Source organism: Vipera ursinii (assembly GCF_947247035.1).
Source record: "Vipera ursinii genome assembly, chromosome: 1".
Classification (NCBI taxonomy): Eukaryota; Metazoa; Chordata; class Lepidosauria; order Squamata; family Viperidae; genus Vipera; species Vipera ursinii.
Window position 1 is genome coordinate 359,102,010 of NC_139512.1, and position 27,503 is coordinate 359,129,512.

At 53.5% G+C, this 27,503-nt stretch overlaps 2 protein-coding genes across 2 annotated transcripts; one reads left to right on the forward strand and one right to left on the reverse strand.

Annotated features, from left to right (window-relative positions):
• Positions 1-4,777: 4,777 nt before the first annotated feature.
• SLC46A1 (solute carrier family 46 member 1) lies at positions 4,778-14,085 on the forward strand. The gene is made up of 5 exons (XM_083379783.1): positions 4,778-5,061; positions 8,220-9,072; positions 10,500-10,583; positions 10,716-10,872; positions 13,851-14,085. The coding sequence occupies exons 1-5, from the start codon at positions 4,795-4,797 to the stop codon at positions 13,945-13,947; spliced, it is 1,458 nt and encodes a 485-aa protein (XP_083235909.1). The 5' UTR covers positions 4,778-4,794; the 3' UTR covers positions 13,948-14,085.
• Positions 14,086-17,371: 3,286 nt separating this feature from the next.
• SARM1 (sterile alpha and TIR motif containing 1) lies at positions 17,372-26,658 on the reverse strand. The gene is made up of 9 exons (XM_083350337.1): positions 26,118-26,658; positions 23,433-24,051; positions 22,744-22,956; positions 22,049-22,140; positions 21,415-21,650; positions 20,703-20,805; positions 18,582-18,771; positions 18,292-18,413; positions 17,372-17,578 (listed from the first exon to the last, which is right to left on the reverse strand). The coding sequence occupies exons 1-9, from the start codon at positions 26,549-26,551 to the stop codon at positions 17,449-17,451; spliced, it is 2,139 nt and encodes a 712-aa protein (XP_083206463.1). The 5' UTR covers positions 26,552-26,658; the 3' UTR covers positions 17,372-17,448.
• Between the last annotated feature and the right edge of the window lie 845 nt (positions 26,659-27,503).

Consider the following 27,503-nt stretch of genomic DNA (forward strand, 5'->3'; position numbering starts at 1 on the left):
TTCCATTTGTGGGACTCGTGTCTTTTCCGTTGTTTGCTCCACCTCCCCACCCTCCCCAATCTCCCCCCAATAAAAAAAAGCTCAGAATTTACATTTGGGAATTTTGCTCTTCCCTTGCGTGAGGAACGAAGGCGGCAGAAGTTGTGGGGAAAGGAAAGGAGACCATCCAGAGTTCCTCCAGCTGAGAAACATTCCCCTTTCAAGCAAGGAGCGTGTTGGGGGGGGGAGGAAAGCCCCACAGGAAGGAACAGCCGGCAGAGACCAGGGATCTGTCCATGGTCCTGATGCTGCTGTTCCTTCGGCCACCCTCGCCCTGGTTGTGCGGCCTGGCCTGCAGGAGGACCGGGAGCAGAAAAATGGACCCAGAAGCTGCTGCTTACGACTCAAGATTCAAAGCTCTGATAGCATCCACACTGCAGTTGTTCCGTTTATAAAAAACTTATCAAAACGCAATACAAAATATTATAACATAAGATGCAAAAGAAACCCTCAGAAGATGGCTATTATTTTAGACCAGGGGTCCTCAACCTTGGCAACTTTAAGACTTGTGGACTCCAACTCCCAGAATTCCTCAGCTGGCTGAGGAATTCTGGGAGTTGAAGTCCACAAGTCGTAAAGTTGCCAAGGTTGAGGACCCCTGTTTTAGACAATTCAAAAATTCAAACTGGTTCACAGAGGCTCCAGCAGCATGGAATGGCACACCTCGACACAATAATTCAACAAATACCAAAATTTATTTCAACAAAACCGTGGCCAATAATAATAAAATAAAGTCAATCCAGAAAGGAGTTACAATAATTTTGATGAAACTGTGATCATCAATAAGAAAAATAACTGAAGAAAACAATGTCGCACTGAATTGTCTCTCGGCGAGTTGTCTTAGACCTCAGCAGTGGACTGGACTGGACTGGGAGAAATATATTCTATTCTGACTCTGACTGTTGTTTAATGATTTATCCTCTTGCTGAGACCCTTGTGCCTGGCCTGTATAACGGATACTATCACTGTTAACAGCCTTTGCCAGATAGCAGAACTCATGAAATTACCTTTTAATCATCCAGAAGGACCTTTATTTGCATTCAGAGAAGATTACAGCAGACAAGGTGTGGTAGATGATGAAACGGACGGTATTTCAAGGTCAAAGACAGTAATTGGTCCTACCATGTAGAGCGGGGCCGCATGTGAAATGGTGGCAGGAAGTGATAGAACATTCAGGGTTAAGAAGAAAGAGGAAGTACGTCACAAATGGGAGGGATTGGCTGAACAAATTAACATAAATGTTGTAGTTTCCCAAACACCCACATGGCGGCAGCACAATATGCACTACATAATACTTTATGGCTGATGTCGCTTGACAGGAAGAAAAAGACCAGACCAAAGACGGATGCAGTTTTATTGCATTTTCCTTTTATTACATTTTAATATCTCCATAGGAACCTGGAATGTAAGATCCGTGAATCAAGGAAAGCCGGATGTGGTCAAACAAGAGATGACAAGACTGAACATCGACATCTTAGGTATCAGCGAACTAAAATAGACAGGAATGGGTGAATTTAATTCAGATGACCATCAGGTATACTACTGCAGGCAAGAATCCCTCAGAAGAAATGGAGTAGCCTACATAGTCAATAAAAGAGTAGGAAAAGCAATACTGGGATACAATCCCCAAAATGACAGAATGATCTCAGTTCGAATCCAAGGCAAACCATTCAATATCACAGTAGTCCAAGTCTATGCCCCAACCACCGGTGCTGAAGAGGATGAAACTGACCGGTTCTATGAAGCCCTACAGCACCTTACAGAACTAAAACCAAAAAATGATGTCCTTATCATCATGGGGAATTGGAATGCTAAAGTAGGAAGCCAAAAGATAACTGGAATAACAGGCAAGTTTGGCCTTGGAGTACAAAATGAAGCACAGGCTGATAGAATTTTGTCAAGAGAATACGATGGTCATAGCCAACACTCTTTTCCAACAACCCAAGAGACGGCTCTACACATGGACGTCACCAGACAGAAAACAGATTGACTATGTGCTCTGCAGACAAAGATGGAGAAGCTCTATACAGTCAGTAAAAACAAGACCAGGAGCTGACTGTGGCTCAGACCATGAGCTTCTCCTTGCAAAGTTTAGGCTTAAACTGAAGAAAGTAGGGAAAAGCACTAGGCCACTCAGGTATGAATTAAATCATATCCCTGTTGAATATGCAGTAGAGGTGACAAATAGATTTAAGGAATTAGATCTGATAGACAGAGTGCCTGAAGAACTATGGACAGAGGTTCGCAACATTGTACAACAGGTAGCAACCAAAACCATCCCAAAGAAAAAGAAATGCAAGAAAGCAAAATGGCTGTCTGAGGAAGCTTTGCAAATAGCTGAGGAAAGGAGGGAAGCGAAAGGCAAGGGAGAAAAAGAAAGATACGCCCAATTGAATGCTGAATTCCAAAGAATAGCTAGAAGAGATAAGAATGCCTTCTTAAATGAACAGTGCAAAGAAATAGAAGAAAACAATAGAATAGGGAGGACCAGAGATCTTTTCAAGAAAATTGGAGAGATGAAAGGAACGTTTCATGCAAAAATGGGCATGATAAAGGACCAAAATGGCAGGGACCTAACAGAGGCAGAAGAGATTAAGAAGAGGTGGCAAAATTACACAGAAGAACTATACAAGAATGAGCTTAACGTCCCTGATAACCACGATGAGGTGGTCACTGACCTCGAGCCAGACATCCTAGAATGTGAAGTGAAGTGGGCCTTAGAAAAGCTGAGCAACAACAAAGCTAGTGGAGGTGACAGTATTCCAGCTGAGCTATTCAAAATCTTAAAAGACGATGCAGTAAAAGTGCTACACTCAATTTGCCAGCAAATTTGGAAAACTCAACAGTGGCCACAGGATTGGAAAAGATCAGTTTACATTCCAATTCCAAAGAAAGGCAGTGCCAAAGAATGTTCAAACTATCGCACCATTGCACTCATTTCTCATGCTAGTAAAGTTATGCTTAAAATTCTACAAGCTAGACTCCAGCAGTATGTGGATCGAGAACTACCAGAAGTACAGGCAGGATTTCGAAGAGGCAGAGGAACTAGAGATCAAATTGCCAACATACGCTGGATCATGGAGAAAGCTAGAGAGTTCCAGAAAAACATCTACTTCTGCTTCATTGACTATGCTAAAGCCTTTGATTGTGTGGATCATAACAAACTGGCAAGTTCTTAAAGAGATGGGCGTACCAGACCATCTTATTTGTCTCTTGAGAAACCCATATGCGGGTCAAGAAGCAACAGTGAGAACTGGACACGGAACCACTGATTGGTTCAAAATTGGGAAAGGAGTCCGGCAAGGCTGTATACTGTCGCCCTGCCTATTTAACTTATATGCAGAGCACATCATGAGAAAGGCAGGGCTAGATGAATCAAAAGTTGGAATTAAGATCAACAACCTAAGATATGCAGATGATACCTTTTTCTAATGGGAGAAAGTGAAGAGGAACTAAAGAGCCTCTTGTTGCGGGTGAAGAAGGAGAGTGCAAAACTTGGGTTGAAACTAAACATTAAGAAAACCAAGATCATGGCATCCGGCCTTCTCAATTCCTGGCAAATAGATGGGGAAGAAATGGAGGTAGTGACAGATTTTATTTTCCTGGGCTCCAAGATCACCGCAGATGGGGACTGTAGCCAAGAAATTAAAAGACGCTTGCTCCTGGGGAGGAAAGCCATGGCAAATCTAGACAGCACACTAAAAAGCAGAGACATCACCCTGTCAACAAAAGTGCGTATAGTCAAGGCTACGGTCTTCCCAGTTGCAATGTATGGCAGTGAAAGTTGGACCATAAGAAAGGCTGAGCGCCAAAGAATGGAGGCCTTTGAACTCTGCTGCTGGAGAAGACTCCTGCGAGTCCCTTGGACTGCAAGGCCATCAAACCGGTCAGTCCTAGAGGAGATCCACCCTGACTGCTCTTTAGAAGGCCAGATCCTGAAGCTAAAACTCAAATACTTTGGCCACCTAATGAAAAGGAAGGACTCACTGGAGAAGAGCCTCATGCTGGGAAAGATTGAGGGCAAGAGGAGAAGGGGACGACAGAGAAGGAGGTGGCTGGATGGAGTCACTGAAGCAGGAGGTGTGAGTTTAAAGGGACTCCAGAAGATGATAGAGGACAGGAAGGCCTGGAGGAACCTTGTCCACAGGGTCACAAGGGGTCAAACACGACTTCGCAGCTAACAACAACAACATTTTAATATATTTATGGATTAGCAAGGAAGTAAGTTCCTCTTTACCTCCTGTGGCAGAGGCCCACCCCAGAGGCCCACCCTAACCCCAGAGTCAATCCCAGGGGACAAAATCTGTATTTTGAGAAAAGATAAAAACCTCTCGACCTTTCAAACAATTCACAATTCAACCAGGCAGATACGCCCCTTTCCCCCCATAGCTCGGTCTACAGTCATTTCAGCTCACAGATTCTCCCACGGTAGCCAGGATTGAACGCTGCAAGATTCTACACACACACAAAACACGCATAAACACAAACACACACGCCTGTATACGTAGCCCTTACAACAGTTCGCTTAGATCCTCCAAGCGGCGCTCCGGCAGGAACGGGCCGGGGTCCCCAGCCGAGCCCACCCCTCCGTCCAGAAAGGCGCCGCTCCGCCCAGAGCCCGGCCGGCCCGCGCCTCCCCCGCCGGATCCAGGCCGCGTCCGCGCCGCCCAGCCAGCCTCGGAGGGAGGGCGCTGGGCTCCAGACCGCCCCCGGCCGGGGCGGGCGGAGGGGAGGCGGCTCTGCCCGCTGGGCGCCATGGCGGAGCAGGCGGCGGGCGGGGTCCCGGGCGAGACCCCCGCCGGCTCCCCCTTGCGCCGCTGCCCCCGCCCGTCCTGCCGCCGCCTGCGCGCCGTGGAGCCGGTGCTGCTGCTGGCCACGCTGGCGCTGGCGCTGCAAGCCCCGCTCGGCACGCAGCTGCTCTGGGACCGGCTGGGCGCCCGCAACGGCTCCGGCTCCGGCCCGGCAGGAGAGCCCCGCGGCGGCGGCGGCGGCTGCCCCAACCACACCGGCTCCGGCCAGCAGGTGGGTTCCGCGGGGCCTCCGCCCCCCTGCCCGGCCCCGGCGCTCGCAAGGCAGGGAACCGGCCCGTTTCCAGATCCGCCCGGGTAGACTGCGCCCGGACACGGAGCTCTCCTGCCGGGGTCTCGCTGCCGCGCCGCGAGGGATAAAGGCGGGCCAGGCGTGGGAGGGTGACTGTTCCCCGAGCAGGGTGCCCTTCCCCGCCCAGCCCGAGGTTGGGCGGGGGGGGGAAATGGGGGTGAAAAACGGCTGTCTCGCCGGTTACTCCGAGGTCAGCCCTGCAGGTCGGCCCTCTTTTCTCTCGGCTACAGATTTCTAGTCTGCTCACTTGTCTGGGACGGCGTGGGGTTTCCTGCTTAAGCAGGGGGGTTAGACTAGAAGACCTCCAAGGTCCCTTCCAGCTCTTGTTATTCTGCTGCTTAAAATAAAAGACGAAGCTCTGATGTGGCCAGTAGTGCAGAGGCTCCCCCTCCCTCCCAGGGCTTGGCTGCTGTTTGAAAGTCTTTGGGGCTTATCAGCCCCCAGAAGAATGGAACCTCCATGCTCAGAGGCAAGCTATCTGGGCAGGATTTATACAACATATTTGACTAGACCAGTGAAGCTTGTTTTAGGTGGTTTTGAGGAGTCTTTTAGGCAGTGCCGGGCAAACTGTGTAGACACCAGGGAGGGAAACAAAAAGAGACATCAGCGACTCCTTTGTTACAAACAATGCCGGCTTATATGTTGGCCTGATGGCTGGGTTGCTTCAGCATCTCGGATTCTGCCCTGGTTCCCGGTCAAAATTGTCCCTCCACTCACTTGTGGGTTTCTTTTCCAGGCTCTTTGGAATCTGCAGGTTTCATCACAAAAAAGGTGTTGAGAAATTGTCTTTCTGTTCCAAAAGTGGTTCAGACCATCTTGTACTTTGATACTATCTTGCCCAAACCTTCTTTCAGGGTTTCTTCGGCAGGGAAACTTTTTCTTAACCCCTCATTGTCCTGTTTTCAGCTTTTCCTGTAATGTGTTCCTCTTTTCATGCTTTTGAATTATTGTTTATATAAAAAAACAAAAAAAACCCCACTTTAACCTAAGTCATTCATTCACCACAATTATTTACAGGAGGACACCTGGTTGTTGTTATTGTTGTTGTTTTTATTATTATTATAAAACTTTTGTTCATAAAACATGAAACTCAGTCAGCTGAACACTCAAATTGACTGGCGCTGATGGTTGACACGGGTTGCTGCCGGCATCCTTGGTATCAACCAGGTACCTCCTTAAAATGTAAGATGTTCCGAGTAGCGCAGTTTTTTGTAGCTTTGCTGGAGTTATGGCAGGAAGCTGCAGTTTCTTGATGCATTTTGCCAAGTTTTTGGACCTAGTTCCCAGTGCCCCAATCACGATGGGTATCACTGTTACATGTTTCATCCATAATCGCGCAGTTTCGATGGCCAGGTCGTGGTATTTCGTAATTTTTTCCAGTTCTTTTTCTTCGACTCTGGCATCTCCTGGCACAGCGATATCACTCAGCTATACGCTTCGGTTATCTATGACTGCGATATCTGGCATGTTGTGTTCCAAATGGCGATTTTGTTGTTGTTAGCTGCAAAGTCGTGTCCGACCCATCGCGACCCTATGGACAACGTTCCTCCAGGCCTTCCCACAAGATGTTCACCCTCTCATTCTCGACAGCTTTTTCCACCCTATGTTCCCATGACTTTTCGGACACAGGCAAGTCGTATTTTTTATACAATGCCCAGTGGATTAGTTTAGCAACTCACTCATGTCTTGCTTTGTAATCAGTTTGCGCGATTTTGCTGCACTCACATATTAAATGTTAAACAGTTTCAACTTTGTCATTGCAAAGTCGGCAATTTTGATTTGTCAGTAGATTTTTGTATCTTCGCTTTCATGGCATTAGTTTGTGGTGCTTGTTCTTGAGCAGCCAGTATTAAGCCTTCCATTTCTTTCTTGATGGTTCCCATCTTAAGCCATGCCCATGTCAAGTTGTTATCACATTTTCCTTCAATTTTTTAAAATGCTGTCCATGAAAAGCTTTGGTTTTCCATCTATTTAATCTGTCATCCAACTGGTTTTCCTTATATTCTGCCTTTGTTTGTGTTATCTTTATAATGCTCTCTGTTTTCACAGCCTGCAGCAATTTTTCTGTACTTTGATTTCCCTCCTGGCGGAGCTCCAGGTGGAGTGGATTTCCAAGAATTGGGGGTGGGTGGGTTTCTCCTTAAAGCCTGCAGGAGCCACTGTGGTGATTGTCCAAGGCTGTTTCTGCAGTTGGGTTGCTGTTCCTCAGCTGTTGTGCTAGAGAGAGGAGGGTTGTTGCCAGGCTGGGTGTGATATGCTGAGATTGTTATCTCTCGTGTTCCTTTCCATTCCTCAGTGGCTCTGAGATTATTGCTCCCTCCCTCCCTCCTTCAGGTGCTTACATGTTAAGCAACCAGATAAGGACTCACAATCAAATCACCCCCCCCAATCAAATCACCCCACACACACACACACCCCGCCTCAGTTGCAACAGTTGTGGAGTTGTGTGTCCTGATAACTCCCTTAATGGAGCATCTGCTTGCATCCAGTGTCCTCTGTCTCATGGACAAGTCCAGATGTGGGGTTCTGTCCAAAGCAGGGCGGGGGGTCCACCTTGGCTACTTTAAGACCAGAATGATCATAATGAATGAAGAGATGATGGGCTTTTATTTAGACGCAGCGTTTCCCAACTTTGGGAACTTTAGAGCAAAGAGCTGGTAATATCCTGACAAAGGTTAAAATGAAAACTCTCTGCCTTGAAAGGGATGCAACATTAGAAGCAGTGGGAGGCCTGGGTCTCCAAACGTGGCAACTTTAAGACTGGTGGACTCCAACTCCCAGAATTCCTCAGCTGGATAAGGAATTCTGGGAATTGAAGTCCACAGAGTTGCCAGGTTTTGAGGCTTTTGTATTGGACCACTGTGTTTCCTTGTGCGCCCTCCCTCTGGGCCTGTGGCGGCTTCGGGGACCTTTCTGCGCCCCTCTTTCCTGGACCCAGAAGGATAACCAGGCCTGGTGCCTATGGGGCAGCCCAGAGTCCTCGGGGGCAACTGCTAGGGCCACCTTCCCACCGCGCTCTCCCTGCTTGAGCAGGGGGTCAGGCTAGAAGACCTCCAAGGCCCCTTTTTCTACCTTTCCAGGAGCTGGAGACGCTGGTGGCACACTGGAACCTCTACCTCAACCTGGCCGGCTTCTTTGTGGGCCTCTTCTCAGTGACCCTCTTCGGCCCCTGGAGCGACAGCGTGGGACGCCGGCCGGTGCTGATCCTGCCCACGCTGGGCATGGCCCTACAGGCCGCTGTCTACCTGGTGGTCATGTACGCTGAGCTGCCCGTGGGGTACCTGCTGGTGGGCCGGGTGCTGAGCGGCCTCTCTGGCGACTACAACCTGGTGCTCGCCGGCTGCTTCGCCTACGTGGCCGACGTCAGCGACCGGACAGCCCGCACGTTCCGGGTGGCCGTCCTGGAGGCCTGCCTGGGCTTGGCAGGCATGGTGGCGAGCGTGCTGGGTGGGCAGTGGCGCAAGGCGCAGGGCTACGTGGCGCCCTTCTGGCTGGTCTTCGCGGCCAGCCTGGCCGCGGCCCTCTACACGGCCATCGTCCTGCAGGAGTCGGTGCTGCAGAGGCAGCCGCGGCGCCTCCTCACGCTGCGCCATTACGCGACGGTGTATCGGCTGTACGCCAGCCCTGCCCGGGGCCGGGCCTGGCGTCAACTGCTTCTCTACTCGCTGGCCTTCTTCGTGGTGGTAACGGTGCACTTTGGGGCCCGGGAGATCCTGGTGCTGTACGAGCTGGGCCCTCCGCTCTGCTGGTCCTCGGAGCTGATTGGCTACGGCTCGGCCGCCCACTACCTGGCCTACCTGAGCAGCCTGGCGGGGCTGCGGCTGCTGCAGAGGTGCCTGCCGGACGCCTGGGTGGCCCAGCTGGGCCTGCTGTCCAACGCGCTGGGGCTGGTGACCGTGGCGCTGGCCGGGACGACGGCCCTGATGTTCACAGGTGAGGCTGGGGGAGAGCAGGCTGTTTGGGGGGGGGGTCTGGTAGCCTCTCCCCCGAAGGACTCTCAGGAGACCTGCATGGCGCTGGTTTTTCTCTTTCTCTTTCTTTCTTTCCTTCCTTCCTTCTTTCCTTCCTTCCTTCCTTCCTTCCTTCCTTCCTTCTCTTTTCTCCTCTTTCTCTCTTCCTTCCTTCCTCCCTTTCTTTTTCTCTTTCCTTCCTTCCTTTCTCTTTCTTTCCTTCTCTCTTTTCTCCTCTTTCTCTCTTCCTTCCTTCCTCCCTTTCTTTTTCTCTTTCCTTCCTTCCTTTCTCTTTCTTTCCTTCTCTCTTTTCTCCTCTTTCTCTCTTCCTTCCTTCCTCCCTTTCTTTTTCTCTTTCCTTCCTTCCTTTCTCTTTCTTTCCTTCTCTCTTTTCTCCTCTTTCTTCCCTCCCTCTCTTTCTTTCTTCCTTCCTTCCCTCCTTCCTTTTCTTTTTTTTCTTTCTTTGTTCATTTCCATTTATTTATTTATGAAATTTATGAGCCCCCCCCATCTCATATCCAATGACTGGATGGCTTACAGCATAAAAACATGAAAAAACATTAAAATCAATAATTATAGAAACACAGTGGATAAAATTAATTAATATAACTAATAAGTAATAATTAAATACTTATAAAATTACTATTACATAATAATGAAATAATCAACAGCAGATGGGAAAGGAAGGGGCCGCCCCCCCGAGGGGGCTTTGCAGGGTCCAGGGCCCACAGAAGACCCAAAGCTTTGTGCCAAGCAGTCTGTTGGCAGCACAACCTCACCCAGCACCCATCCAGATGGCCCAGGGCAGCCGGCCTGCTCACGGTGCCAGGTTTTGCTGCTGTGTCGGGGGGGGGCTCCCCTCCCCCACGGGGGCTACCCCAGGCCCTACTCAGCAGTCCTGCTTGTTAGGCATATGGTGATAGCCTACATAGTTGGGTTGAAAATATATAAACTATGATGTTGTGACTTTAAGATGTTAATTGGTCAATGGGTGTGTAAGTGTTCTCAATGCCACAAGAGGGAGCTAGGACCATAGCTTCTTTCTCTCTGAATTCACTGCTCTCTCTACTATTACTGTTTTGCTGTACTGTTGGTTTACTACTGTGATAAACCTGAACAACTGTGTATTTGACCTGTGGACCGGTAAGAAGACTTTGTATTTGGAATACTCCTTGGACTGTTACTATTGTGTATGACCTGGACTGTTTTTTTTGACCGTGCATTTTTGTTTTTACACCACCTCAAAAGTAAAATACTTTCTGTTTTCACAACTCAGTGTACTTTTGTGGATACTGTGTGACTCTTATTGCTCTTAGCACCCTTCCTTGTTTGTGCAACTCTTTGCTAGCACAAGGAGACCCCTGCACAACAATTCCTAACACTGCTGCCTCACTGGCGTTTTCCCCACAGGTTACGGGCTCCTGTTCCTCTCCATGACGGTCACCCCCGTGATCCGCTCCAAGCTCTCCAAATCGGTTGGCGAGAACGAGCAAGGTAGGGCGGAAGGGGGTGGGCGGCTCTGCCCCTCCCCACACCCCTGTCTCCCCCTGTGCCTCCCCACTTCGGTGCTCCAAGGGTTGGGGGGCACTGCTTGACCCCCCCTTCCCTGTCTCCCTCCTCCATCAGGGGCCCTCTTTGCCGCCGTGGCCTGCGTGGAGGGGCTGTGCTCCCTAGTGGCCACGGGTGTCTTCAGCTCCCTCTTCCCGGCCTGCCTGTCCTTCATGAAGGGCTTCCCCTTCCTCTTCGGAGCAGTCCTCCTCCTCCTTCCGGCTGCTGTCATTGGGTGAGTCTGCCTAGGGGACCCGATGGGCCGGGTTGGGGTTCCTAGCTCCGGTGGTTCTTGACTGGGGATGATGGAGTCTGGAGTCCCCCCCTTGAGGGAACGGCTGATCCACAGCTCTCTTAGACTCGGTTTTTCTTCCACGGAGCTGTCTTAAATTTCCTTTTAAAGCTGGCCGCTGTTTTCCAGTCCAGTGATGGGGAGTTCCAGGGGTTAACGCTGCGTCTTGGCTGCAGGTTTTGGCCAAAAAATGCAGCCGACGGCCAGTCCAGGACGAAAAGCACTTTCCCCAACTTCCCGTTTTAAGAAAGGAAGGGAGAAAAACTGGCTTCCTCCAAGCATCTCAGACGTCCCCCCCATTTTTCTCACAGGAGCCCCCCCGAACACCCTCTGGGTCCCCCTCTCCCCGTCTCTTCCTGCTCTCCAAACAGGGCCATACAGTACAGGCAGTCCTCAACTTACGACCACTCACTTAGTTCAGATTTATGACGGATCCGCTTTGGGTCCTGGGGCTGAACTCGGAGTGCTCGGCAACACAACCAGGTTTGCAGATGTTTGTAGCAACCTGCGTTCATGTCACACCGAGACTGGACAGTCCCTTGTCTGAGATGGTAGAGGTTCTCCTGCTCAAGCAGGGGGCTGGACTAGAAGACCTCCAAAGTCCCTTCCAGCTCCTATTCTATTCTATTCTATTCTATTCTATTTATTCTATTCTATTCATTATTCTATTCTATTTTTTCTATTCTATTCTATTCATTATTCTATTCTATTCTATTCCGTTCATTATTCTATTCTATCCCATTCCATTCATTATTCTATTCTATTCCATTCATTATTCTATTCTATTCTATTCCATTCATTATTCTGTTCTATTCTATTCCGTTCATTATTCAATTCTATTCTATCCCATTCCATTCATTATTCTATTCTATTCCGTTCATTATTCAATTCTATTCTATTCCATTCATTATTCTGTTCTATTCTATTCCGTTCATTATTCTATTCTATTCTATTAACTATTCTATTAACTATTCTATTCTATTCTATTCCGTTCATTATTCTATTCTATTCTATTCCATTCATTATTCTATTCTATTCTATTCCGTTCATTATTCTATTCTATTCTATTCCATTCATTATTCTGTTCTATTTTATTCCATTCATTATTCTATTCTATTCTATTAACTATTTTATTAACTATTCTATTCTATTCTATTCCATTCTCACTCTATTCTAGACTTCATTACTCTACTTAAGGTAAAAGGTAAAGGTTCCCCCGCACGTGCGTGCTAGTCGTTTCCGACTCTAGGGGCCGGTGCTCATCTCCGTTTCAAAGCCGAAGAGCCAGCGCTTGTCCGAAGACGTCTCCGTGGTCATGTGGCCGGCATGACTAGACGCCAAAGGCGCACGGAACGCTGTTACCTTCCCACCGGAGTGGTCCCTATTTTCCTACTTGCATTTTTACGTGCTTTCGAACTGCTAGGTTGGCAGAAGCTGGGACGAGTAACAGGCGCTCACTCTGCTACACGGCACTCGGGATTTATTTATTTATTATTTGGATTTATATACCGCCCCTCTCCCGAAGGACTCGGGGCGGTGTACAGGGCAATTAAAACACTATATACAACACATAATATACAAAAATTAAAATAAATTAAACCAAGTAGCCCTAAACAATAAAACACGTTCTAAAATGTAAAATTTAAAATCTAAAATCCCAGTCCCTCAGTTCAGGCCGGCAAGTTCAAATAGCCAAGTCTTCAGGTCGCGGCGGAAAGAGCGAAGGTCGGGAGCCATCCGGAGCTCCACAGGGAGCTGGTTCCAGAGGGCAGGTGCGCCCACAGAGAATGCTCTCCCCCTGGGGGCCGCCAGCCGGCACTCCCTGACCGACGGCACCCTGAGGAGGCCCTCTCTGTGGGAGCGCACAGGACGATGGGAAGTTAACGCCGGCAAAAGGTTGACCCGCCAAACTGCCAACCATCTGATCGACAAGCTCAGCGTCCTCACCCACTGAGCCACCGCGTCCCTTTACTCTAGTTACAACCACAATAAAGCCCAAAATCTCAGTTGCTAAGCAAGACAGTTGTTAAGTGAGTTTTGCCCCATTTTATGACCTTTACCGCCACAGTTATTAAGTGAATCATTGCAATTGTTAATAACCTGGTTGTTAAGTGAATCTGGCTGCCCCCCCCACACACACTTGACTTTGCTGGTCAGAAGGTCGCAAAAGGGGGTCACGTGAGCTCAGGATGCTGCGGCCGTCATAAATACAAGCCAGTTGCTAAGTGTATGAATTTTGCTCACGTGACCCTCAGGATGCTGCAACGGACGTACGTGTGAAAAACGGTCGCCAGTTTTTTCAGTGCTGTTGTAACTTCGAACGGTCAATAAATGAATGCTTATCAGCAAGGGACTGCCCATACAAGAGTTTTGCCCAATAGCAGCAGGCCTGGTTTTCAGCAAAACTGCCCATTCACTTAACGACAGTTGCAAAAAAGGTTTAAAAAATTATTATTTTAAATCAATTTTTCAACCATTGCAACTTAAAATGAGCCTTGGTGGGACAGTGGGCTAATGCCTCCTTAAGTAACCCCAGCTGCCTGCAATTAATGCAGGTTCGCATCCCACCAGGCTCAAGGTTGACTCAGCCTTCCATCCTTCCGAGGTAGGTAAAAGGAGGAGCCAGATTGTTGGGGGCAATTAAGCTGACTTTGTAATAATGCCGCTTGGGGGTTTGTGTGAAAGCCCTAATAAGCAGGCATATACATAGAATGAAGGCTACTGCTAAGCTTGTAAGCCGCCCTGAGTCTTCGGAGAAGGACGGGATATAAATGTAATAAAAATAAAATAAATAAAATGGCAACAGGGAGGCTCAGTCATATGTCGAGGACTAGCCAAGCAGGCCTGGTGCGGTAAGAGGGCTTCTCTGCCAGGCCCGGCCCCTCAGACCCCTTACGGGCTGGCTGTCTCTCTCCTTCCAGGGGCATAGAGATCCAGGACGGCACCGCCAGATACCGGCGTTTTGGTGAGGCTCCCGGGCCGCAGCAGGAGGCTGAGCCATCGCCCCAAGACGAGTGACGCCATCGGCCCTCCTGGGCACAGAGGACCTGCGTTCTCCAGGCGCGGATCGATCATGATCGTCTGGATCCACGATAGATGAGGGTTCAGGACTTGGAGCTGTGTGAATGCAGAGATGTCATCTTGTGTCTAAACCAGGGCTCTTCCAATTTGGCTCTTCTAGGACTTGTGGACTTCAAGTCCCAGAATTCCTCAGCCAGGCACGTGTGCCTGGCTGAGGAATTCTGGGACTTGAAGTCCACAAGTCCTAGAAGGGCCAAGTTGGAAGAGCCCTGGTCGAAATCAATGAGACCAGGGGTGCCCACTGCTCTTCCGCCTGGCATGCCTCCCAACAGGGTCCCGCACGTGGCACAGTGGGATGCTGTGGGGTCTTCAGACCTGGCCCTACCAAGACTCTTCCTGACGTGAGGCTGCCAGGACCGAAGCAGGGGGCTGAGAAGGGGGGAATGACCGCTGGGCACCGGTCCTCACCCCACTGGGACTGCTGAGGCCTGCCGTCTCCCCTGCCAGCCCACCCGCAGCTCTCCCTAGGGTCCCAGGGACAATAAAAAGGAAAGCGAAGCGGCTTTATGGGGTCTCTTGGTGCCCCTTGAGGATGGGCAAGAGGGGTCGCCCCCGGGCACAGCAGCTCAGCCTGTGTGGTAGGAAGGGATGCCCCATGGAGTGGCATGGCACACCTGGCCCACATTTTGCTCCAGTTCCACTCCTGGGCTGCCCGTGTCCTCTTTCGCCAAAGGGCTGTGCTGGTGTGTACACTTTGGAGTAACTCCTGGCAACCAAGCGGGGCAGCTCCTGCAATTTCTCGGCAAGACTTTCAGGGTTGACCCCCCCCCTTTCCTAGAGCTGAGAGGAGGACTGGCCGAAGGTGGTCCAGCTGGCTCTTGTCTAAGGCAGGACCGGAACTCACATCTTCCGGTTTCTAATAAAGGAGAATCTTTGTAGCTCTGGGTTGAAACAAGGGGTTCTTGGTACTCTCCGAGCTTGGTGGCTTTTTTGCAGATGCTTCATGACCCAACTAGGGAACGTCATCACTGCAAGGAGGAGTTGTTGTCGTTACGGGGTCCTTTGTGCTCCCTGAGGTTGGTTGTTTTCTTGCAGACGTTTCATGACCCAACTAGGGAACGTCATCAGAGCTGGTGGGGATGGGGGCCGAGAGCAAATGCCTCTCCCTACTAGTGCTGGTCATGTTGCCTAGTTTGGAAATGAAACGTCTGCAAGAAAAGCACCCAGCTCAGAGGACACGAAGGACGCCTCGCTCTGGTTTCCGGCCTGGCAACTGAACCATCCCAATATCTGTCTCAGCTTTCAAAGCGGGGAGGAGAGCCGCAGAGCCGGAGTGTCTGGCGAGCGGCTTTGCCTCTGGGCTGCGGGGCGACCTTAGCAGGCCAGCAGCTTTGACAAGCCCGTTTTTTCCATTTGTATCCCAAATAAATTGAATTTGGGGTGCTCCTACTCCCCAAAGGGCACCGAGAACAGCAGTGCCATTACTGTGGAGCAGCACAAAACATATTTGCCTCCCCCCACCCCGGGCCCTCGGGGTGGAAAGAGGCAGAGAGGCCATTAGATTTGGGGGCTCCCGGTCATTCTGCAACAGCCCCCCACCCCGCGCCCCCCAGATCCAGAGCGTTAAGGCTGGGAAATGAGCAGACCGACCATTTGCAACAATCCCTTTTTAAAAGTTTTATAAAAGCTTTTCTTTCCCTGCACGAGGAAGAGATCAGAGCAACCCCCCCGGCCCCCTCGTGCCCGGCCATTCTGGGCAAGAGCTGCCCTTCTCGAACACAAGTCCTGTGCCAGCTTCCCCTGGCATCCGCTTTCGGGGGCGTCCTGGGCTGTGAGGCACATGCTCAAGAGGAACGGTCTGGCTGCACCTGGCGGGATCGGAGAAGACGGCCGGGGCAGAAGGCACAGGCAGCGACATCACTGGGGGGAGCATGTAGGGTGCTCTGGGGGTTTGGCCTCCCCCCCATACCCCCCCCAGTCTCCCCTCAAGCCAAAGCAGCAGGAATTGGGAGGAGGGCTTTTCACACTAAGGAAGCCGGCCATGGCACAGAGACCCCCTCGGAGCATCCCAGCCAAAGAAACGTGGAAGCTGCCGTCGCCTCTGGAAGCGGCAAAGCCACGACTCCCACTTGGGGGGGGAGCACAGGGGGTGCTGGGGGAAGGAGGCATGGTGGGGGGGAGGGGGAACGAGCCCTTCCTTTGGCCCCTTCTGGGCTCCCGGACGGTCACTCCATCTGCAGAGCCACCAGCTGCCCATCGGATGAGTCTCATCAAAACCTGAGCCTCCCTTTCAGGGGCCACATGTGGCACCCCCAGTGCGTGGTCAGGCCGAGAGGGGTGGCACTGACGCCCCCCCTCCCCAGAACAGGCCCTCAACCCGTGGCAGGCACCAGGTGGGGACGTCCAAGCCCTTGCTCTGGCCGGCTGCAGCTCCTGAGCAGTGGGGAGGGGGCTTCAAAGTGGGGGGGGCAGGCAAGGCAGCGCTGGGGGGAGGGCCAGGCGGAAGGGCTGGGCCAGGACCACCTGCGGGGGGGGGGCTCCAGGGACAAGGCAACTGGAGTTTCTTGGCTTTTTTCCTTTAAAAGTGCTTCACTCCTCGTCCTGGAAGCGGAAGGAAGGAAGGAAGGAAGGAAGGAAGGAAGGAAGGAAGGAAGGAAGGAAGGAAGGAAGGAAGGAAGGAAGGAGAGAGAGCGAGGATGGAAGAAAGGGAAATGGGAAGGAAGGAGGGAGGGATGGAGGATGGAAGGAAAATATGATGGAAGGAAAATAGGAAGGAAAGGAAATGGGAGGGAGGGAGGGAGGAAGAAGGAACTCTGAAGAACCGAAGAAGCTTCTTGGGTGAGAAGCGAAACGTTTTCAAGGAAAAACCAGTTGCCCTTTGGGGAAAAAACACCCTTTGGGACCAGCGTGAGACCTGGATGGTGGGGGGAAGGACCCGTCCCCACCACAAGGCCCCCCCCCTCATGGCAGCCCCTGCCTGGATGGCTCCTCCAGATCCCCCACCCCTGCCCCAAAGCCCTGTGGGGAGATCCAGTGTTTTTTTTAATTATTATTATTTTAATCCCATTTATATCCCGCCCTTCTCCGAAGACTCAGGGCGGCTTACAAGCTTAGCAGTAGCCTTCATTCTATGTATATGCCTGCTTATTAGGGCTTTCACACACACCCCAAGCGGCATTTTTTACAAAGTCAGCTTAATTGCCCCCAACAATCTGGGTCCTCATTTTACCTACCTGGGAAGGATGGAAGGTTGAGTCAACCTTGAGCCTGGTGGGACTCGAACCTGCACTGATTGCAGGCAGCTGGTGTTACTTAAGGAGGCATTAGCCCACTGCTCCACCAAGGCTCCAGTGTTGGTGGCAGGATCCACCGAGGGGGCCTGGGGGGTGGATTTGGGGGCTCTGACCCCCAGGGGGGCCCCGGGAGGGAGGGGCAGCAATGCAAGAGGAGCCGGCCCTGAGGCAGCTGGGGGGGGCGGGCATCCCTCCGTCTGTGCCCCTAGCTCTGCTCCAGGGGAGCCCCACACTCCAGGCTGTTGTCCGACCCGGCGGAGGAGTCCTCGGAGGAACGTCCCTGTAGGAAGCGGATCAGCTTCTCGATGGTGGCCTCCTGGTACTCGTGGGACCACCTGGAGGGGGGAGACAAGCGCAGGGAGGGCAGGCTTTGGGGGCGGGCGGGGGAGGGGAAACTCAGCCTGTCTCTGGAGGCTTCGGCCCCCAAATTGCACGGTTCGTTCAGTGACCATTCCAAGTTGCAACGGCTCTGAGAAAAGGAGCTACGACCGTTTTTCCCACTTACGACCATAGCAGAAACCCCCCCCAAGGTCACCTGACCAAAACTCAGCCATTTAGCAACCGACTCGTATTTACGACGGCCGGAGCGTCCTGGGTTCAGGCAATCCCCTTTTGCGACCTCCTGACAGCTAAAGTCGATGGGGAAGCCAGATTCGCTTAACAACCGAACAGCAGAATAACAGAGTTGGACGGGACCTTGGAGGTCTTCTAGTCCAACCCCACCCACCCACCCCTCAGGCAGGAAGCTGCGGTGATTCACTGCAGTGATTTGCTTAACCACTGTGGCAAGGAGGTTACAAAGTGGGGCAAAACTCACTTAGGAACCGTCTCGCTTAGCCACAGAAGTTTTGAGCTGCAGTGTGGTTGCAACCCGAGGACTGCCTGCACGAAGCCAGCAACATCTCTGGGCAGAACCTGCCGTGGCTTCTCTCGTGGCCTGGGGATCCCTGCCCTCCATTGCTCCGTGCCCAGTGGTGCACGGGGTGGTGGCCCGATGGGATGGGGAAGGCCTCACCCCCTCCCCTCCACTCCCCCCCCCCGCACTCACTTGATCCCGTTGAACTTCAGGATGGCCCTCATGTCCTCCGGAAGCTCCTCTGGGTCGGGCCACTCAAAGTGGTCGGTCACCGGGATGATGTTTTTCCTGCAGCTCAGGGCGGTGGCTATTTCCTGCAAGGGCAGCCTTCTCAAGCCCCTCCTGGAGGCCCCCTTCCGGACCCCCCCGAGCCCCCTCCTGCCGCCACCCCAGCAGCTGGGTCCCCTTGCAGGGCGCCCAGAGTGGCCGCATCCGGGCAGCCCTCCTGGTGGCTGCCTAGGGTCCCTTCCCCTCCCCCTCACCTTGTGCACCCAGTCTTTGCAGGCCGCGTCCCCCTTGCAGCGGTCCAGCGCCTGGACCGAGAGGACCAGCACGAAATTTCGGGCACTTATCACGCTCTGGGTCAGCTTGTCCTCAAATTTCCCGGCCTCCAGCTTTTCCACGTCGAGGAAGACGCTGAATCCGTGCAGCTGGAGGTGGACCTTCAGGAGGCTGTGGGGGAGAGCAGTGTGTGTGTGTGGGGTTATTTTAGGGAGACCCTTTGTTTGCTTTCCCCCTGGCAGGTCCAACCCCTGGTGCTCCCTGGGGTGGGTGGTAAGAGGGATGGGAGAGACCTTGCAGGGCTTCTAGTCCAGAGGTCCCCAACCTTAAGGGCACAAGGGACCAGATGTGTGGAGAGAGCGTTTTTCCGTGGACCGGAAGGGACGTGGCTTTGTGTGCTGCCTACGGATGGGGCTTTCCTTGTTTGTGCGGACCGGTACTGGTCCAAGGACCAGGGGTTGGGGACCCCTATTCTAGTCCAACCCCTATGCAAGCAGGAGACCCTAGACCAGGGGTCTTCAAACCTGGCCCTTTTATGACTTGTGGACTTCAACTCCCACAATTCCTCAGCCAGGCAGTTGAAGTCCACAAGTCATAAAAGGGCCACGTTTGAAGACCCCTGCCCTAAACCACATCAGACAAATGGTTGTCCAATCTCTTCTTGAAAGCCTCCAATGATGGAGCACCCCAACTTCTGTTCCACTGATTCATTGCTCTGTCAGGAACTTTCTCCTTAATTCCAGGTTGCTTCTCTCCTTGATTAGTTTCCATCCGTTGCTTCTTCTGCCTTCTGGTGCTTTGGAGAATAATTTAACCCCCTCTTTTTGTGGCAATCAATCAAATATTGGAAGACTGCTATCATGTCCCCCTTAATCCTTCTTTTCATTAAACTAGACATTCCCGATTCTTGCAAACATTCTTCATATGTTTTAGCCTTAACAGAATATAACACAATAACATAATTGGAAGGGACCTTGGAGGTCTTCTAGTCCAGCCCCCTGCTCAGGCAGGAGACCCTACACCATTCCAGACAAATGGCTGTCCAGTCTCTTCTTGAAAACCTCCAGGGATGGACCAGCCACAACTCCTGGTAGCAAGGAGTTCCACTGATTAATTGTTCTCACTATTAGAACTTTCCTCCTTAGTTCTAGGTTGCTTCTCTCCTTGACGAGTTTCCATCCGTTGCTTCTTGTCCTGCCTTCTGGTGCTCTGGAGAACAGGCTGACCCCCTCTTTTTTGTGGCAGCCCCTCAAATATTGGAAGTCTGCTATCACGTGCCCCCTAGTCCTTTTCATTAAACTAAACATACCCAATTCCAGCAATTGTTCTTTGTATATTTCAGCCTCCAGTCTCCAATCTTGTCTGCACTCTTTCCAGGCCAGGGGGTCTTCAAACTTGGCCCTTGGGTGACTTGTGGACTTGAACTCCCAGAATTCCTCAGCCAGGCAGCTGAAGTCCACAAGTCATCCAAGGGCCAAGTTTGAAGACCCCCTGGCCTGGAAAGAGTGCAGACAAGACTGGAGACTGGAGGCTGAAATATACAAAGAACAATTGCTGGAATTGGGTATGTTTGAAGACCCCCTGGCCTAGAGCCTCAGCATCTTTTTTTATGTTGTGGCGACCACAACTGGATGCAATATTCCGAGTGTAGCACTGAGGATGTTCCCTAGTTTGGCAATGAAACGTCTGTGAGAAAGCCACCCAGCTCAGAGAGCACCAAGGGTCCCTCGTTTCAATCCTGAACTACAGATAACCCCCTTGATTAGATCCAGTCCCACATTATATCGAGGTTTTGGTAACGGCGGCTGACTGGAAACACCGAGAGGGCCAGGGGTCTTCCAAGAAGAGTCCGCTTCCTTCAGGGGGGCTTCTTTGGGATTTTTTTGACAAGGAACAAAGACTTCTGCCAAGGAAAAGTCACACGTGGGACCCCCACCCGAGGCACACCTGGTGCACGTCCCTTGGGACCTCAGGCTGCTTTCTGGGGTGCCTCAGCCTGCCTGCCCCCCAGGAGACACTTCAGGGTGGGGGCTGACCTCATCTCACAGAACGGCACCGCCTGTGGGGTGAGGGTCCCACCCAGGGAGCCCCTCCCCCCATACCTGGCCAGCTGGGATCCGGTGCGCCGTCGGTAGCTGATGAAGACATCCGTACCCTCCAAGGTGGACTTCCGGCTGTTGCACGGCAGAGGCGAGTGAAGCATCTCTGGGTGGGGCAAGGAAGGCAGCACAAAGGGCTGGGTGGGGCCCTTCCAGCCCCCCCCCTCCCCGAAAGGCAGGCTGGGTAAGCCAGAGACACCCCCCCCAGCTGCGCCTCCCCCAAAAGCCAAGAACAATTGGGGATGTTCAGCTGAAGCTTGACCAGAATCAGGGGTAGCAACCTGGGCCCTTTTATGACTGGTGGACTTCAGCTCCCAGAATTCCCGAGCCAGCCTGGCTCAGCTTGGAAACCTCTCCCTTTCCCCTCAGCATGGCTGGCTCAGGAATTCTGGGAGTTGAAGTCCACAAGTCATAAAAGAGCTGAGGTTGCCCACCCCAGGACCAGATGCACTTGGGGACTGAGGCCAGCCTATGGTCAGAATTAATCCATGGGAGGGGGCTCAATTGGGACTCCTCCTCCAGCCCCCCCAGGCCCCTCCCTCCCTCCCCCAGATCTGAGGATCAGGGAAGAGGCAGTCGCCCTTGGAGTTACGTAGGGAGAGGCCAGCCCCCCCTCTTCCCCACCCACCCCGGAATCTGGGCCAGCTGCATGTATCTTGACTGAACCGGAGTGGGGGCGGTCAGTGGGGGATCCCTCTGCCCCCTCCCCGCTTACCCCGTGCAGCAGAGAGGATGCGGACGCGGTGGAAGCCCAGGCCGATGTGACAGTCGTCCTGCAGCTGCTGCTCCGTCACACGGTGGAGGACGTGGCGGTCGATGCCGCAGCTGACCAGGTTGTAGGTGTACTGGCGGAATTTGGGGTCCACCCCGGCCAGCCAGTCGGCCAGGTTGCTGCGGTCGCAGGTGGAGTAGTTGGCGTAGGTCTTCAGCTCCGTCAGCTCCCGGAAGAACCTGGGGGGGGGGGGAAGGGGCAGTTTGGTCTGGTCTAGTCTAGTCTCGCTTTAGCCACGAAAGCCGGCTGGGTGACTTTGGCCCAGGAGACAGGGAGTTCTGGTCTGGAGGCCCCCCCCCTACCCCCCCCAGAGAGGCCGGAGCAGGGCAGGCAACGGGTGCCGCTAATTTGAATGCCTGAATATTAAGTATAGCGGGTGTTATAGAAATGGGATAAAAGATAAATTCCCTTTGTCCAGCCCCCCCCCCGTGCTTCGCCCTCCCTCTCTCCCCCTCCTCTCCCACGGCTGGTCTGGGTGGGCTTCACAGGTGCCTGAGAAAACCTGCGTAGAAATCCAAACTTAACGTATTGGAGGGGGAGGGGAGGTCCCCCCCCTGATCTCCAGCCGCCTCCTCACCGCTTGCGGGAGATGCTGGAGCTCATGGCCAGATCGGCGAGCAGGTCCTCCTCCGTCAGCCTCAGCAGCAGGTCGCCGTCCACCTGGTGCTCCTGTAGAGGCAGGTGGAACCTCAGCCTTTGGGCCGGGCTGGCCAGGGGGCCCCTCCCTCCCTCCCTTCCATCCTCCCTTCCATCCTCCCTTCCATCCTCCCTTCCATCCTCCCTTTCTTTCTTTCTTTCTTTCTTTCTTTCTTTCTTTCTTTCTTTCTTTCTTTCTTTCTTTCTTTCTTTCTTTCTTTCTTTCTTTCTTTCTTTCTTTCTTTCTTTCTTTCTTTCCTTCCTTCCATCCTCCCTTCCTTTCTCTTCCTCTCTTTCTATGGCCACCCCTCTAATTAGGCCAGATGGCAAACAGGTACAGCAACGAAGCCACCCAGATCACCAAGGACAAAGGCACCCCTCCCCCCCCCAGGCTGAGGCCCCTGTAAAGTCCGACCACTCCTGTATCCCCCCTGCCCAACCACAGAGCTCCATTAGCATCTTGCCCCCCCCCATTCCGTTCTCTATTCCATGGCCAGGACATGAGCCAGAGCTGGAAGGCCCCCCCCCACCCCGAGTGCTGGCCAATAAGCCACCCGGCCATCCTTTGCCCATTGCTCGTGGGCGGGGCTCCCCCTCCGCCACCCCCACCCCTGCTCCCCCCCACCAGACTCCTACCAGGAAGCGGGGGCAATACTTGACGAAGCCGATCTGCTGCAGCCACTTCTGCACTTCGGGGGTCTTCCAGTTGGGCACCGTGGGCAAGAGCCGCCGCGGCACTTCCTCGCCCATGGTGCTCAGCGCCCTCTTGGCCAGCATGGAGGTGGTACCATTGGCCGAGTAGCAGACGACCCTCTTCAGGCTCTGGATGGCGCCAATCTCCGCAAAGATCTGGCAACACCAGGTCAGCTCTCACAAGGCACCCTGTGGCAGCTGCCCCGACCGGCACCCACCCCGGTGGGCTGGGTCCCGGTGCTGGGGAGGGGGCTGCTGTGCCATCACAAGCAAGCTGAGAAGTAGGGCAGCGGAAGGGCGCCACGTTGGGGAAGGCAAGATCTGGCTGAGTCAGAAAGGAGAGGGTCCCAGGCTGGGCTCATGCCAGGACCCCCGTCTCCGGGTCTCCAGGCCAGAAGCTTTGGGGCAGCCTCCTCCTCAGAGGCACTGGGAAGAATGTTCCCCCCCCCCCAGTGAGCTTTGGAACTGGTGGAGGGGAGGTGGGACAAAGGGGGGTCTGTTCTCTTGGCACAGCAGGGGCTCTTGTCTCTTTTCACCCAATCCTTGCCGGGGGGGGGGGAGGGAAGCAGTGGCTTCTCCTGCCCCAAGCCCTGGAGGGAGGCAGCGGGCCCGCCAGTCCCCCCCACACACACCTTGGTCTTCTTCTGGCGGGCTTTAATGGCGGCCTCCACGCAGAGGTAGAAGGCGGCGATGCACTGGGCCTCCAGGCGGCAGCTGTCCAGCAGGGGCACCAGGCACTGCAGGTCGTCGGCCGTCCGGCCCTGGCTGTTGTCGTTGCTGCCCAGCCAGCTGTGGGCGAAGCGGCCCGGGTCAAGGGTGGCAATGAAAGGCTCCACCAGGGCCAGCGTGCCCGAGTTCTCCACCTCCTTCTCGATCTCCTTGTTGGTGGCCAGCACGGCGACGGCCAGGCAGGCCTGGAACTGGACCAGCTCATCCTCCTTGGAGAAGGCCAGCGGGAAGAGCCACTCGGCCGCCTTCTTCTCCACCATGCGCCGCTGGTTGGCCTGCCCGCCGTACATGGCGCAGTTGGCCAGGGCCGCGGCGCAGTGGCGGAGCACCACCGGGTCGCTCCAGCGGCACCAGAAGAGGATGGCATCCAGGCCGCCGTGGTCGATCAGCTGGAGAGAAGTCTCCTCCGAGTGCTTGAACATGTGCTCCAGGATGCCCGAAGTGCTGCGGGCAAGAGGGAGGCTCTCCCGCTCCTTGGCCAGGTCCAGGACCACCCCCAGGCCGATCCGAGCCACCCGGTTCCTGCCGGGCAAGCAGAGGGCAGTGAGCAGCGGCATCGGAGCTGGGAGCCCAGGAAGCCACAGAAGGGGACGGGGGGGGGCACCAGCCTGGGGTGGCGCAGGGATCGATTCACTCTGGCAAGAAAGGTGGCAAACTGGAGCAAAACTCACTTAACAAACGTCTCGCTTAGCCACAGAAGTTTTACGCCCAGTTATGGTCATAAGTCAAGGACTAGCTAGTCGGCAGGAGGGAGGGAGGGGGGGCTGCTTCCCGGAGGGCAAAGAGGCAGCTGAGCTGGGCACGTCTGGTGGGCTGGAAGGGAACAAGGAAGACCTCCGTAGCGGTTCACAGAGTATATCTGAGTTACCTTGAGGTAAAATGGGTGGCCTATAAATTTTATAAATACATAGATATCTACAGTTGCTTTAGTCTGGCGAGATTCTGTCTGTGGGCCGAACAATAAAGCTTCATTTCCTGTTCTGTTCTGTAATATTCTATTCTATTCTGTAATATTCTATTCTATTCTTATTCTCTTCTATTCTGTATTTTATTCTATTTTCTATTCTGTTCTGTTCTATATTCTATTCTATTCTGTGGTATTATTATTCTCTTCTATTCTGTATTTTATTCTGTTTTCTATTCTGTTCTGTTCTATATTCTATTCTATTATTATTCTATTCTGTATTTTATTCTATTTTCTATTCTATTCTGTTCTATTCCATATATTCTATTCTATTCTATACTTTTTCCCTATTCTATTCTATTCTATTCTATTCTTTATTCCATATTCTATTCTATTCTATTCTATTCTATTCTATTCTATTCTATTCTATTCTTTATTCCATATTCTATTCTATTCTATTCTATTCTATTCTATTCTATTCTATTCTATTCTATTCTATTCTATTCTATTCTATTCTATTCCATTTCCATTCCATTCCAGTACAAAGGTTTAGTGCTCAAGCCGCTAAATAAGAATCTAGTCAGCTAAATTTCAGTACTAAATTGGCGTCAAGAGTCAATGGAATTCTGGAGAGGTTGGACTTGAATCCTTTGTGGCCACGTAAGGACTCTTAAGCTGATGACATGTTTAACTCTGACCCCCCACCCCCACCCCACCTGCTCTTCTCCTGCGTCTACTTCACAAGCAGCCCTATGCAGTTTGCAATCAACACAATCAATTCCCGGATATGTCCTCCTCCCTCACCGGCTTGGCCACTTGCCCACACGGGAGGCCTGCAACCCTCAGCATCTCCTCCTCAGGTGGAATCGGAGTAGGGGATGTTAGTCTGCCTCTCCCCTTAATGCTGCCTAAGCCCTACCTTGACACACACACACACACACCCCAGCTCAGACCCAGCCTCCTTTCTCCAACTACTAGCCCTTGTGAAGGGTCCCCCTCCGCCCTGGAGAAGGCTGGGGGGAGGCCAAGAACAAGGAGGTGCTCTGCTGTCTCTCTGAATGAGTCACAGCCCCGGGAGAGGTGGGGGGATTTTAAGCTGGCTGGACACAAGGCAATGCACCGAAAATAACAGAAGAACAGTGGCAAGGGCCCTTGGAGGTCTTCCAGTCCAGCCCCTTCCTCAAGCTGGAGGCCCTCTACCCTTCCAGGCAAATGGCTGTCCAGCCTCCTCTGGAAAAGCTCCACCCACAACTTCTTCCCCCTGCCGGGAAATTTCTCTTACTGTTAGGCTACGACGTGAAAGTAACTAAGGCAGGAGCATCCGCAGCGCCCAAACGCCGCAGGCGAAAGAGGGACCACCTCGGGGGCTCCCCTGCCAGGAAGAGACGCCCCGTCTGCTCCGGGAAGCTCGCCGGAGGCAGCAGGGACGAGCAACGAGGGCGGCTTTGCAGCCGGTGGACCTCCACTCCCAGAATAAGCCCCCCCGCCCCCGCCAGGCTGCAATCCAGCGGGACGGCCCCCGCCTCCCTCGAGAGTCCCATCGGCGGCCCGGGCGACCCTGACCCCGCTTCGGAGCTCCCGGGCAGGGGCCGCGCTCCGCCTCCGCCTCCTCCTCCCCGGACGTCCCCGGGGTGCCCGAGGGGGGGTCCCGCGCGGTGGGGGGGGCTCCTCCGGGCGCGCTCACCGGTTCTCGGCCACCAGCACCTGCTCCAGCAGCTGCGCCGCGCGGCTCCGGCTCTCCGGCTCGGCGCCGCGCAGCAGGTCGAGCAGCAGGTCGAGGCCGCCCTCCAGGCGCAGCGCGTCGCACAGCCCCTTGGCCACCTCGCGGCCCACGGCCGGCAGCCGCCAGGCCTCCCCCACCAGCGCCAGGAGGGCGCCCAGCCGCGCCTGCAGGTCGCCCGGCCCGGCCGCTTGCTTGGCGGCCGAGACGGCCTGGTGCAGCTCGGGCAGGCTCCGCTCCAGCGCCGCCTGCACGGCCGAGCCCAGCCCGGGCGGGAGGTCGGGGCCGGCGGCGCCCAGCCCCTCCGCCCACCAGCCCGCGCCGCCCGCCGCGCCCGCCGCCTCCGGCATGGCCGGCCGGCACAGCTGGTAGGCCGAGAGCAGCAGGCTCAGCACCATGGGCTTCCGGGCGCGGCGGGGCGGGGATGCCGGGAGCGCGGCCGGGCTTGGGCCGCCGGGCTCTGCCTGCCGTCGCCGCGGGCTGCGGAGGATGCTCGCCCGGCCGCCGCTGCCATCCCGCCGCCGCCTCGCCTCGCCTCCCTCCGTGACGTCACCCGGGCCCCGCCCCGGCGCGCGCCCGCAGGCGAGAGCGCGCCGTGACCACCCCCCCCCCGCCCCGCCTGCCGGGCGCGCGATCCTGGCTGGGACGGGAGCCCCCCTCCGATGTGGGCACCGGGACCCCGCCCGTCCCCACCGGGAGGGTCCTTTCGGCTTTGCGCGTTTCATTCATTCGTGTGAGATGATCTCACGAGGAAGGTGCTTCCAAGTGAAAAGCATCACGCAGAGATGCAATCATATTAGCTTTATTCAATGGTAGATCAAAGAGAAAGAAATACTTGGCATGAAAGCATTCATGCCTGCATGTGAGAGAGAAATAAAATAAAAGCAAGCTAGCATTACATAACTAAAACAGAAGAAGAACTAGGAGCTAGGAGTAGAATCTTAAGAGAGGCTAGAACTAGAACAAAGAGCAGCCCCTCGTGCAGAGGTATTTATGGGGGGTCTTGGTCCCTCCCTGACCATAAAACACTCTCGCCAATGGGGCTGTGGTTCCGAGACCCTTGGCTCATCAGTGGAAGCAAAGAAGCCTCTTTGCCTCCATCTGATGACCCTTTTGGGAAACTGCCATGGCTGGCACAAAACATCTAACAATTCGTTTGCTTAACTTATACGCTGCCCATCCCGGGTCCGAGGCAACTCTGAAGGGGTGTAATAAACAGCTATAACAATTATAAATATAAAACATTAAAAATTCAAGAGATTAAGTACCAACTGAAAACGAAGGGTCCTTGGGGCTCTCCGCCTTGTCTTCTTGCAGACGTCCCGTTACCCAACTAGGGAGCATCATCAG